The sequence below is a fragment of the Balaenoptera musculus genome, chromosome 2 (assembly GCF_009873245.2).
Source record: "Balaenoptera musculus isolate JJ_BM4_2016_0621 chromosome 2, mBalMus1.pri.v3, whole genome shotgun sequence".
NCBI classification, from domain to species: Eukaryota; Metazoa; Chordata; class Mammalia; order Artiodactyla; family Balaenopteridae; genus Balaenoptera; species Balaenoptera musculus.
This window is the reverse complement of record NC_045786.1, coordinates 15,668,070-15,682,068: the sequence shown is the minus strand read 5'-3', so window position 1 is coordinate 15,682,068 and position 13,999 is coordinate 15,668,070. Positions and strand designations below refer to the sequence as shown.

Here is a 13,999-nt window from a genome sequence, read left to right as displayed (position 1 = left end):
AAGGAGCTTTTTGTAGAAGGGAGCTTCCTCAGACTGACAAAGGAGAGCTGTGAAGAACATATAGCTAATATCATACTTAAAGTGAAATATTGAATACTTTCACCCTAAGGCTGGGAATAGAGTGAAAATAATGTAAATATAAGTATAAATTAAAAACTAAATAACTAATTAAATAAATAAAGTGAAGGCAAAGCTCTTCTTTACATTAGAAAACCAACTTATGTGTAATGAACTGTTAGAAAATAATGGGTAGACCACATAATCTAGCAGTCCTACTTCTGAGTATATATCCAAAAGAATTGAAATAAAGATCTTGAAGAGATATCTGCACTCCCATGTTCATTGCGGCATTATTCGCAGTAGCCAAGATATAGACACAAGCTAAATATACACTGATGGATGAATGAATAAAGAAAACGTGGTATATACATATAGTGGAATATTATGCAGTCATAAAAAGAAGGAAGTTCTACCATATATGATAACGTGAATGAACCTGGAATGTCCTCAGTGAAATAAGACAGTGACAAAAGGGCAAACACTGCGTGACTGCACTTATTTGAAGCATCTAGAGTCAAACTCATAGGAGCAGAGAATAGAGTGGTAGTTGGCAGGATCTAGGGAGAGAGGGAAAATGGGGAGCTGTTATTCAGTGGGTACACAGTCTCAGTTACTCAGGATGAAAAGGTTCTAGAGATCTGCTGTACAGTGTAGTGCCTGTAGTTAACAACACTGTGTTATACATGTACAATTTTGTTAAGAGGGTGGATCTCACGTTAAGTGTTCTTACCACAAGAAAAAAAGGAAGGGAGGGAGGGAGGGAGGGAGGAAGGGAGGAAGGAAATCAGTGGAAGTTAAAACTAGTTGCTAAATATTTGACAAGGGAAGCATATTTTCATTGTCACCTGTATTTGCATACAAATTAATTATTTAAGGAAAAAGTGTTACTTTTCAGTAGAGAGATGTGACTGATTCCACCTTAACCAGTTGTTCAAAGTGAACACCAAGGATATTAGGACAAATTAATATCATGCCTCCTGATACCATGTGCGAGAAGGATCCATGTTTACTTCGGTGGTAGTCCTGCTAAAATGCATGACCTGAATCTAATCATAAGGATTCCTCAAACACAAATTCAAATACTTGCTAAAATAACTGGCCTGCCCTCATGGATTATATCCAGGCAAAGGAAGAAAAAGATTCATGTCAACTTAATATAATGTATGATCTATCTTGGATTGGATTCTGAACCAAGGGAAAAGATAACTATAAAGGAATTAGGTAGGATAATTGACAAATTTAAATATGAACTGTGGATTAGATATTAATGTCCCATTTTCTGGTTCTACGATTTTACTGTCATTATGTAAGGAAACATCTTTGTTTATAGGAAAGAAACATGAAAGTGTTGATAAAATGACTATCTCTAATTTACTTTCAAATCCTTCTGAAAATGCATGTATAGAGATGTATATCCATATGTAGATAGAACAAATGGGGAAATAGAAATATTTGTGAATTTAGTTAAAGAATAGATGGAAAATACTTATACTATTCTTGCAACTTTTCTATGAGCTTGAAATTATTTCAAAATAAAATGTTACAAAGAATAACGTCATATTAAGAAAATCAAGAGAAAGAAATACTAACGTGGAAACAAAACCAATTCAAATGATAAATACAAGAGTATGTTATTTTTAAAAATAGACAAAACTCCAATTTTTTAATTTTAAAAAAGGAGGAAAAACACAAATGCAGGTTTGCTAAAGGGGAATTAATAAATATATGGAGACCAATAACTGCACTAGTTTGGAGATGTCAATGAAATGGTTAATTTTTTAGGAGAAAAATGACCAAAATCAAACTAATGAAGGAGAAAACCTGAATAGACCATTAACTATCAAATAAAGTTATCAACAAACGTCCTCCAATTTTGTCTCCTGGGATAGATACTGCTGAGTTCTATCAAATTTTAATGAACTGATAATGTCCAAATAAACTATTCCAACTATATGAAATATAGAATTTATTTTATGAAGCTAATGTATCACTGACAGTGAAGCCTCCAGAAATCAGAAAGGTATGAAAACTATAGTTAAAATTCCCTGTGAATATAAATGTGCAAAACTTAAAATATGAGCAAACTAAATTCAGTAATGTAATAATTATATCATCTGCTTTGAGATGAGGATCTTGCAACATCTTAAGGATATTTTAAAGTAACAACTGTTCATGTAACAAATAAGTCACTGAAACATGTCACAATAAACTGATAGGTTCTGAAAATATTCACTTAAATTTAACAACCATTTATTATACATAGAATGGTATTACTTTAACATATTTAAAATGATATATCAAATTAAAGAAGGAAGCAATGGAAGTGTTCCCATTAAAATCAAGATCATGTCAAGAACTACTTGACACTATATTACTATTTGTATTCTTTTTGTGGTCGTGGTTGATATGTAAGACATAAAATGAAACAAAGGAATACCAAATTATATTTATTTTCTTTTTTATTGAATTATAATTGACATATAACATTATATTAGTTTCAGTTGTACAACATAAGGATTCAATATGAGTATATACTGTAAAATGATTACCACAGTAAGCCTAGTTAACATCCATCCTCATACATAGTTACGAATTTTTTGTGTCATGAGAACTTTTAAGATCTTCTCTCTTCGCAATTTATAATTATTTTCTAATGATATGATTATATACCTTAAAAGCCCAAGAGATTTACTTTAAAAAATGTAAACATTCCAGTACTGGATTGTATAGTGTACCCCATAAATTGCAACTAGAACCTGTGAATGTGACCTTATTTGGTAACAGGGTCTGTGCAGATGTAATGAATTAAAGTGAGGTCATATTGGATTAGGTGGGTTCAGACCCAATGATTGGTGTCCTTATAAGAAGAAATATGAACAGAGTCACCCAGAGGGAAAACGATGTGATAACACACAGGGCAAATGCCATGTGGCTGGAGTGGTGTGGACAAGCCAAGGAATGCTCAGATTGCCAGTAACCACCAGTAGCTAGAAAGAGGTAAGGAAGGATTCTCCCCTAGAGCCGGTAGGGTGAACATTGTACTGCTGACACCTTGATTTCAGATCTTTAGCCTGAACAACTGAGAGAGAATAAATTTCTGTTGCTTAAAGCCACCCCGTTTGTTGTACTTTGTTACAGCAGCCCTAAGAAATGAATACAATTCCCAAAGTCACATAGCTAGAAAAGTGCCCCACTCAGAACTGATGGAAATGAACTTCTCTAATTATGCTTTTTGCTCGTTTGTTTTTAATTAGGATTTGTGAACTTGCTCTGTGCATTATCAGTAGTGTAGTAATCTAAAGATGTTCATAGTTCTAATAAACAAGTAAGTAAAAAGGTTCCTTAGTCAAATAAATTGGGAATATACTTGTTGTATAAAGAAATAGTTTCTATATTGTTGGAATTCATGGAGCCTTTAATATGCTAGTGTATTTTTAAATCTCTCAGAGAGAGAGATAATTTATAGGGTTTATCATATTCTGTTCTCTTAGCAAGTTTGAAGAACATTCTTCCTTTGCACAACAAACTGGCATCCATAGAACGTTCATATTCATATGAACAGAGTTAAAAGAAGTGATGAATGACCTCATGCCACCTCAAGAAGAATCAAGCCAAACTGGATGACTGCCATCTTCATGTAGCTACCTACCCTAGGGGAGGAGGTCTTTTAGAGCATTTCTTTATAGACATATGCATTTTCTTATCCTTCATTATTTGTAGATTTATTTTATTGCAGCCGCCATCCCCAACTGCTGCATACCACATTATAAAGGGGAGTCCTGGTACAGGGGCTGTGCCATATCATTCTTCAACTCATAGTTCTGCTACTTACAGGGTAATACTAAGCAAAGTACTTTAACTCTGAACTCCAGCTATCTCTTAAACCAAAGTAAGAACAGTAACAATTATGTAGAGATGTGGGAATTAAGTGAAATAAAACATATGAAGAGACTACTCAGGCCCTGGTATACGTTATGGTCAATACACAGAAGCCCTGTTTCCAGGCAGTTTCCCATTTTCTTAAATGTGCTTTATTTATAGAATATGCTCAATAAATACTAATTCAAAAGGATACATGCACCCCAATGTTCATAGCAGCATTATTTACAGTTGCCAAGATATGGAAGCAACCTAAGTGTCCATCAACAGATGAATGGATAAAGAAGATGTGGTACATATATATATACACACACACACACACGCACACACACACACACAATGGAATACTACTCAGCCATAAAAAAGAATGAAATTTTGCCATTTTCAGTAACATGGATGGACTTGGAGGGCATTATGCTAACTGAAATAAGTCAGACAGAGAAAGATATGCTGCATGATATCACTTACATGTGGAATCTAAAAAATACAACAAGCTAGTGAATAAAACAAAAAAGAAGCAGGCTCACAGATACTGAGAACCAACTAGTTGTTACCGTGGGGAGAGGGAAGGGGGGAGGGGCAATGTAGGGGTAGGGGAGTCAGAGGTACAAGCTATTAGGTGTAAAATAAGCTACAAGGATATATTATACAACACAGGGAATACAGCCAATATTTTATAATAACTATAAATGGAGTATAACTTAAAAATTGTGAATCACTACATTGTACACCTGTAACATACACTCTTTTACAGAAACTATCAATTTAAAAAATAAATAAAAATTTTATATGAAATGAATAAATGAATAGAATGATATATTTTAAAAATTTGATGGTAGGATCTTAAAAGGCATTAGGTTGTGTTCTTTCAAAAGTATGTCTGTTTTAAATGAAACATTTTTATACTTATAAAGATTGATCGATGGAAAAATTGTAGCATTTGGAAAGGGAGAAACTGGTTTGACTAATGGTACAGCTGTAGACAAAGGGATCATTTTCTTCCTGATGGCACACCTGTCTGGCACTGGCATTAATTGCTCCATGAAATGCCAGGAATTGGCATCTGCACAGAAGGCTATTTGCTACTTGTCTCACATGGCACCTGTGGGAAATAGTAGAAAATGAAATTATAAGTTGCTCCCTCTTACCACAGTGGTGTGAAATTCAAACAGCTTAGGCCTGCTTGCTGTGTTTTCCTCCACTGATATTTTAGAATTAAACTTTCCAAGGAAATATATGTTCAGAACTATAGTAAATATCAAAAGCAGAAATATGATTTACACTATAGAGATTCATGTAGCAGTATTTGTATGATTTTTTTTAAACAAATCTGTTTTTCAGCAACACACATCATTTCCTTATACAAATGGCCTTTCTAGATGCTGGTCTATATGTAAATCTGGTCCTCATGGGCTGCTAAATTTTCCAACGTAAGGGCAACTGAATTAGTTACTTCATTTTATATTCTTAACCAAGATAAGAGTTCAGGTTATAAACAAGATGGTGAGTTGGGGTTCATTATTATTTTAGTGAGATTTACTTCCCAGTCCTTTGAGAGGATACTTAGGAGAACTTTAGTATTCTGAACTAAAAGAGGCTGTAGGAATTACAGTCTATTTTAGAACAGAGTAAATTTTCAAAATAAGTTTCAAATGTAATTTAAAAACTGAAAAAAAAATAAAAATAAAAATAAAAAAAATAAAAAAAATAAAAAACAAACAAACAAACAAAAAACTGAATTAACAGTTGAATAGAAAATAGGACCCAACTACATGTAGTCTACAAGAAACCCACTTTGAATATAAAGATATTTATAGGTTAAAGGTAAACGTATGCAGAAATATATACCATGCTTACACGAATCGAAAGAAAGCAGGAATAGCTATTTTAATTTCAGACAGAACAGACTTCAAAGCAAGGAACATTATCAGGGATAAATACGGGCATTACACAACAGTAAAGGGGTCACTTTTCTAAGAAGACATGACAATCCCTAACGTGTATGTACCTAACAACAGAATGTCAACCTGTGTGACATAAAAAACTTCTAGAACTGCCAAGAGAAGAGATGAGTCCACTATCATAGTTGGAGATTTTCACACCCCTCTGTCAGAAATGGATAGATCCAGCAGGCAGAAAATCAATAAGGACATAGTTGGACTTAGAATTCTTGCTATCCTGGAAATGGAAGAAAAACTTAAGCAATGTTAATAATAAAATATTTTTAAAAGAGATAGTTGGTATTTAATGTGACTCAACATATTTAATTTCTGCAACTTATAATAAATTAAATCATTACAGTTTTAACCTTTTCTGTTTCACAATTTTCTTATCTCTAAAATAAGTCTATGTTTTAAAAAATAATTACCATGATTAATAACTTTTGCTTTAGGAAGGATTTCCCAGCTAAACTGTGTTGCAGAATAATAAACTTCCTAAATTCCCTACCAAGATCTGAGAAGCAAAGATGAGAAGAGAAAAGAAATAAATTACATTGGCCAAATAGGTGTTTGCAGGAGGAAATGTGTGTAATGCTGGAATATTTTCTCATGGATTTTGACACAGGGACCAGACTATTGAAGAAATAAACTTAAATGAGCCATGGAAATAGCTGTGTGTAACAAACTAAACTTTCTATTTTAATGTTGCTGTCAGGATAATATTGTAAGGTTTCTAACATTACATGATGTGGCAAGATTACTGCAATATTTTCAATTTTTTAATTGAAGTATTGTTGATTTACAATGTTGTGTTAATTACTGCTGTACAGCAAAGTGATTCCATTATACATATATATACATTCTTTTTTATATTCTTTTCCATTATAGTTTATCACAGGATATTGAATATAGTTCTCTGTGCTATAGAGTAGGACCTTGTTGTTTATCCATTCTATATATAAAAGCTACATAAGATTACTGTATTTTTTTTCTTTTTTAAAAGTTCATTTATTTATTCAACAAATTGAGCAATTATTTGCCAGGCACTGAGAATATAACAACAAAACTGAGCAAATTCTCTCCTTTATAACACATGCATGCTGATGAGTGAGGAGCGGGGGAAGACAAAAAATAAGTAGGTAAAACACATAATGTGTTAGAAAAGTGCCCAAAATAAAAATAAACAAGTGAAGCAGGACAGAGTTGAGGACAGGAGATTTTACGTACACTGATAAATAAGGACCCACTGAGAAGGTGATGCTCAAATACAGATCTGATAGAAGTGAGTGGACAGGCCATTTGGGAAAGAATCCAGGCAGAGAGAGTAGCAAGTTCAAAGATCTTGAAACATGAGTGTGTTTAATAAGATTACTGTACTTTGTGGTTGCATGCTTTATCTACTAACTTCCTTTTTCTCTCCACCATAAATTGGGAAATGTTCTCCAGGTACCTCCAGTGGGTGCTGTGATTTTGAGTTTGATCTTTGCTCCTGGGAGCAGGAGCAGGATGACGACTTTGACTGGAATCTGAAGACTAGCAGCATCCCTGCCTCGGGCACAGAGCCAGCTGCTGATCACACCTGGCGAAATTCATCTGGTCATTACATCTTCATAAATAGCTTGTTCCCTCAGCAGCCCATGAGAGCAGCCAGAATTTCAAGCCCAGTCATAAGCAGAAGAAGCAAAAACTGCAAGGTATGGGAAGAAACCCAGAAATATTATGAACAACTTCTGATGGAGTTAAGTACAGAAAATGAAACGGCTGGCACCAGACCAACAAATGAGTTTGAATGTATTCAACTTGGAATATGTGAGGGAGGGAGAAAGTGAAGTAAGGGTGAAAGGGAAGGACCATTAGAGCTGTTGGAAGAATTTATCCTGTGGATAAGTTCCATAGATAAGGAATTTTGGAAACCATTGGAAAATGTCGTGGTTATTATCCATAACCATGGGTAGAAAAAAAGAAGTAAAATATCAGTTGTGTCCACTCAGGGAACTTGGTACTTACTGGAATTATGGGAATTTCACCATAAGAAAGAGAATTAAACAGTGAGAAATAGTATAAAGTTAAATATTTCCAAGAACTAATACGAGTCATAGTTGGCACCATGATAAAATGTTTGAAGACGTCTTCACGGAAAAGGAAAGACTGAAATTGACCCTTTAAAAAGTAGAATTTCTAGGGGCAGGAAGAAAAAATGGTTTGGCCATTATGCTGTGGAAATTTGAAGAACACATTTATAGAGTGTTCAAAGTATAAATATGGGTCTTCATATGATGGCTATGCATTTGCAAGGACCTTCACTTTATTTATTGTTTGCATGATTGTCTATTTTTATTCCCCAAAGGATTTGAGTCAGCTAGGCTAGGGGCTAAATTTATCTTTACGTATAAATTAAGCACTCAGAGATGATTTCACAGAATCTTGCTTATAAGAGATTAATGCATGAATAAATTTGCCATTTATTTATATTTACAGCAAGAAATGCAATCTCCGTAAGCTCTGAACACATGTGTTCTGACTGGTATATTCCCCAATGTCTGAACACTGAAAGGAAAACAAATTATATTCAGAAAGTTGCTAGCCAATCAAAGAATCAGGCTGGGAGACAATAACATGATTTAAATCTATATTATCTTCAAATTGTAATATTCTTGTGTATCTGTCTCCACAATAGAGAGCCCTAACCCCAGAAGGGGACATATTAAATCTTTGCTCAAAGGCTCCCCAGCTGTACCTGTACTTATTACAGATGTTTGTTCCTCTGTTTTATACTGACCATCCTTTACATCCTACCATTTTCCCAGTCTTAATACATGTTAAACCTTCAGTTTGTCTTAGGAGCTTTTCTGTGTCATCTTAAATTGATTTCATAGTTTAATTCTCAGGGAGTAATCACATCTCTCTTCTCTCTTCAGGCAAATTTCATAGATTTTCTGCAAGAAAGTGACACGCTCAGAGTTTTAAAGATGTAACTCAGTCAGCAGTCCAGAATGGATGTAATGAATCATACACAATTATATTAAACTTTATTTAATTAGTTTGGCAAACGTTGAGTTTTAGAAAAGCAAATAAGTCAAACTGAAAGTGTATATATTTCATGTTTAATTTTTAATTAGCTTTCTAAGACTAGAACTAATTTGCAAATTTCAGAATATCTATGGGTATATAGATTTATAGATAGAGACTCAACATATATAAAATCTGGTATGCTGGGGTTTATTTTCAAGAAAGTATTGAGTAATTTGAAAGACATTGAAAACAGACTCCTTAGCTTTTCTTTTTAGACTTCCTCTAAGAATGTTCAAAAGATTTTTTTTTTCATACTGTAGTTACTAAGGATCTCATTCATCTCTATTTTCCCCTGGTCCCAGCACTATAGTTCCCACTGTTTTAAACACCTGTGTGAGAATAATGAAGTATGTCTAGGAGAAATGTCAAAATATTAATGATGAATGGTTCACTTTATGAATATTTATGATATAGATTGAATACAAAGAAGTAAGGAAAGGTCATGCTGGGAATGATTGGGTCCCTCATATATAAAAATTTGTTTATCAGGTAAGCAGAGTGACCTTCCATATTTTCATGAAAATCCTTTCTGTCACTTGACCTTGTGGAAAACTTCAGGCAGAAAAAATCAAATTGGAGATTTTTCTTCCTTTTGAGGGAGGGGTGGAAGGCAGGAAGGGGTGCAGACATAGATTGATGATGATTGAGGTTCCAGTGAAAATGCCTCCTTAGAAGAATTTAATACTTAAGAGATTTTTATTCACTCATGTTGCCCTGTGATTAGGTTACATTGTCATCAAGTGTTCTCTGTAGAAATGGAGTATTTAGATGCTTGTTTGCATGTTGACCCAATGGCATCATTCAGAAAATGACCTCAAGAAGATAAGGAAGTATTTACTGTGACATAAAACATATGCCTTATACTTTCTGTGCAAATAAGAAGACAAAACAAGGGAGAATACTGGGACGACCACACCTATGACTGCAAGGGCTCCAGACAGACATGTGCTATGCCTGTTGGGTAGTTTCCTCTCTTGCCTATTGACGCTGCTCAAGAGACTTTCCTCAGACTCTTTTTGTTTCTCACTTTGTGACACTCAGGTTTGACCAGTCCTCCCCAAACAAGCCAAAGTGGTCATAGAGCTCATGTTTTCCAACAGTAATGGATTAATCAATAGAAGAAACATTTTTGGATCATAGAATAATACCTGAAATTCAGGTATTATTCATCAGCTAGGAAATTTGCATAGAGTTACTTACATGGCTTAGCTCTTCTTGGTGCTCTTTGAAGTATGCATTGCATATATTGTCTAATCACATTCTTTACCCTTTAAACACATTCATTTTTCTTCTCTAGAATATAATATCCATGAGTGCTAGTGTTTCCAAAATGTGATTTTCCTGTGTGAAGATCACCCACCATTACTCTTTTCCCTCATTCATAAAAAAGACAAGACAAAAGCTTAAAAACACTCTCAGTCCCTATTGTTCCTAACTCATATTCTTCTTCCTCCTAGAATTTCCCCTGACTTTCTCCATCTGTGTAACAATCACTAAAAATCTAATAAACTCCTTCTTTGAAACATTGAAATGTTAATCCCTGGAAATACTTACATTAATTTTTACTTGGGGGTACAACTCTCAAGTCTGCTCTTCTAAAGCATTTGAAGTAAAATTTAGAAATTGCTATTCTGGTGGTTTTGCTATGTATAGTACAGCCCTGAGGATCTTGTAGAACTAAAGATGTGTTTCAAGTGCAAGGACGTGGTGGAATAAGCAATAAAGTACTCTTCTATTTTGAAGAAAATGACTTAAGTTTCATGAGATTAGAAATGATTTTCTTTAGTACCTGATATTTCTTAATCATGAAAAGTCTTTCTATATAATACATCACTTTTTAATGATATTTTTATTCCTTTGACAGTGGATCTTAAGAGTTTTTGGAGGAATCCTACTTTTATAAGTCACAGAAAGGAAGTGAACTCTTCTCATTTTTCAGCTGAGTTTCTATTTGATCCTTATTGTACTATTTTGCATGTTTTGCAACATATGATTTAAGGCTGGCCTAATTTCATTCATTGGTAGAGTACTCACAGAGCAATAGAACATACAGATCTAATTTTCCTTCAGGAATCTGTTAAGAAAGGAGAGGACAATATGATATAATTGAAAATAAGGTGAAATTAATTATACTAATTATATATAATATACTGATTCTTGGTTACAGATAATTTTTCATTATCACATGTATGGACATGGCATTGGAGCGCTCACTTTGATCCAGGTATCAGTCTCAAACCAAACGAAGGTCCTATTTAACCTCACTGTAGAACAAGGCAATTTCTGGAAGCGGGAAGAACTATCCCTGTCTGGTGATGAGGACTTCCAACTCAAATTTGAAGGCAGAGTTGGGAAAGGCCACCATGGAGATATTGCACTGGATGACATTGTGCTTACAAAGAACTGTCTATCATTCCATCACTCCATGAAAGAGGAACTCAACATGCCTCTTCCAGCAGGTACATTTTAATTTGTTTGTGTGGTGCTTTTACAGAGTGGTAGGTGGGAAGGAAGGAAATGGAAAAGAAGTGACATAAACACCTAGTAAATTATTGTTTTCATAAAGAAAAATCTTTTTGAATCTAAAATGTTATCTTGCAAGCCTTTACTCATAAACTTGCCTTCCAACATTTCTCCAAGCTTTGGTATATTTACCAGTTTCCCACTTCCTAGTTTAGTCAATTTCTTCTTAGATCAATAAACTAAGACTCCTTTGTTTTCAGTCTGATTCAGAATTCAGTCCTTAGTAAATATCAATTCACTCTTAATACAATATAAGAACATCAAGAACAGACTTACTCAACTTTAATTAGATGTTACTGTGGTTACGTTATTTACTGTATTCTTTTTAGACCAATACTTTATTCATTTGAATGTTGAGTTTATATATTTAAATAGTTTAGATGATTGAATATGTCCATCCATTCACCTAAAAATTTAGGGGTAATTTGTCTAAATAATTAGATTATTGGTAGATGTCCAATATAATACATACAGTGACAATATTGTAAGAAGTGGGAATAGCAAGTAGCATTAATTCATATAAAATATTAGAGGATGAGATGAAAATGCAGTATATAGTGTTAAAATGACAAAAGAACAAATTTTGGAACTTCCCTGGCGGTCCAGTGGTTAAGACTCTGCACTCTCAATGTAGGGGCCATGGGTTCGATCCCTGGCCTGGGAACTAAGTTCCCACATGCTGCATGGTGTGGCAAAAAAAACAAAAACAAAAAACCAAATTTTATCAGTTGATAATATGACATATATTAATATTTAAACCATGAGTTTGGAGTAGAAAGTAAAAGTGCCATTCATTTTGTATATGAATTATATCTTGTAATTAACAAAAACAAAAGTGCTTTAAGAAGAATGAACTAGTTTGTTTGTACTGACTTTTAACATGGTGGGTGGAATGGGGAACACTGCCATTTCTGCCATAACTTCCTCATACATTTTAAAGGGAGTGTTTTAATTTGGTTAAGAGTAGGTTTCCAGATAAATATTTTCCCATTGACACATAGTTAAGCCAGGCTCCTTGCCTGATGTTTGCAGCACTATATGGAATAGTACAGAGGAAAAGAAACATTTCAAGGCTGTGTTGAGGGATAAGTATACTTATGTGAATTTAATGTAAAAGCATTTCAGATACCTCAGACTAATCTACTTTCTTTTTCTTTTTTAACATCTTTATTGGAGTATAATTGCTGTACAATATTGTGTTAGTTTCTGCTGTATAACAAAGTGAATCAGTTATATGCAAACGTATATCCCCATATCCCCTCCCTCTTGAGTCTCCCTCCCACCCTCCTTATCCCACCCCTCCAGGTGGTCACAAAGCACCGAGCTGATCTCCCTGTGCTATGCAGCTACTTCCCACTAGTTATCTATTTCACATTTGGTAATGTATATAGGTCAGTGTTGCTCTCTCACTTCGTACCAGCTTACCTTCCCCCACCCCGTGTCCTCAAGTCCAGTCTCTATATCTCTGTCTTTATTCCGGTACTGCCCCTGGGTTCATCAGAACCATTTTTTTAGACCCCATATATATGTGTTAGCGTACAGTATTTGTTTTTCTCTTTCTGAGTTACTTCACTCTGTATGACAAACTCTAGGTCCATCCACCTCGCTACAAATAACTCAATTTCGTTTCTTTTTATGGCTGAGTAATATTCCATTGTATATATGTGCCACATCTTCTTTATCCATTCATCTGTCGATGGACACTTAGGTTGCTTCCATGTCTTGGCTATTGTAAATAGAGCTGCAATGAACATTGTGGTATATGACTCTTTTTGAATTATGGTTTTCTCAGGGTATATGCCCAGTAGTGGGAAGGCTGGGTCATATGGTAGCTCTATTTTTAGTTTTTTAAGGAACTTCCATACTGTTCTCCGTAGTGGCTATATCAATTTACATTCCCACCCACAGTGCAAGAGGGTTCCCTTTTCTCCACACCCTCTCCAGCCTTTATTGTTTGTAGATATTTTGATGATGGCCATTCTGACTGGTGTGAGGTAATACCTCGTTGTAGTTTTGATTTGCATTTCTCTAATGATTAGTGATGTTGAGCATCTTTTCATGTGTTTGTTAGCAATCTGTATATCTTCTTTGGAGAAATGTGTATTTAGGTCTTCTGCCCATTTTTGGATTGGGTTGTTTATTTTTTTGATATTGAGCTGCATGAGCTGCTTGTATATTTTGGAGATTAATCCTTTGTCAGTTGCTTCATTTGCCAATATTTTCTCCCATTCTGAGGGCTGTCTTTTCATCTTGTTTATGGTTTCCTTTACCGTGCAAAAGCTTTTAAGTTTTCATTAGGCCCCATTTGTTTATTTTTGTTTTTATTTCCATTTCTCTAGGAGGTGGGTCAAAAAGGATCTTGCTGTGAATTATGTCATAGAGTGTTCTGCCTATGGTTTCCTCTAAGAGTTTTATAGTGTCTGGCCTTACATTTAGGTCTTAAGTCCATTTTGAGTTTATTTTTGTGTATGGTGTTAGGAAGTGTTCTAATTTCATTCTTTTACATGTAGCTGTCCAGTTTTCCC

The 13,999-nt window shown here is 34.4% G+C and overlaps 1 protein-coding gene across 1 annotated transcript in view; it reads left to right on the top strand.

The window, feature by feature from the left end:
* Nucleotides 1–13,999, top strand: part of MALRD1 (MAM and LDL receptor class A domain containing 1) — a 612,855-nt gene that overhangs the window by 280,686 nt on the left and 318,170 nt on the right. Inside the window, exons 25-26 of the mRNA XM_036841268.1 lie at nt 7,326–7,573; nt 11,119–11,410. Of these exons, the coding sequence (XP_036697163.1) occupies nt 7,326–7,573; nt 11,119–11,410 (540 nt within the window). The remainder of the gene's footprint in view (nt 1–7,325; nt 7,574–11,118; nt 11,411–13,999) is intronic.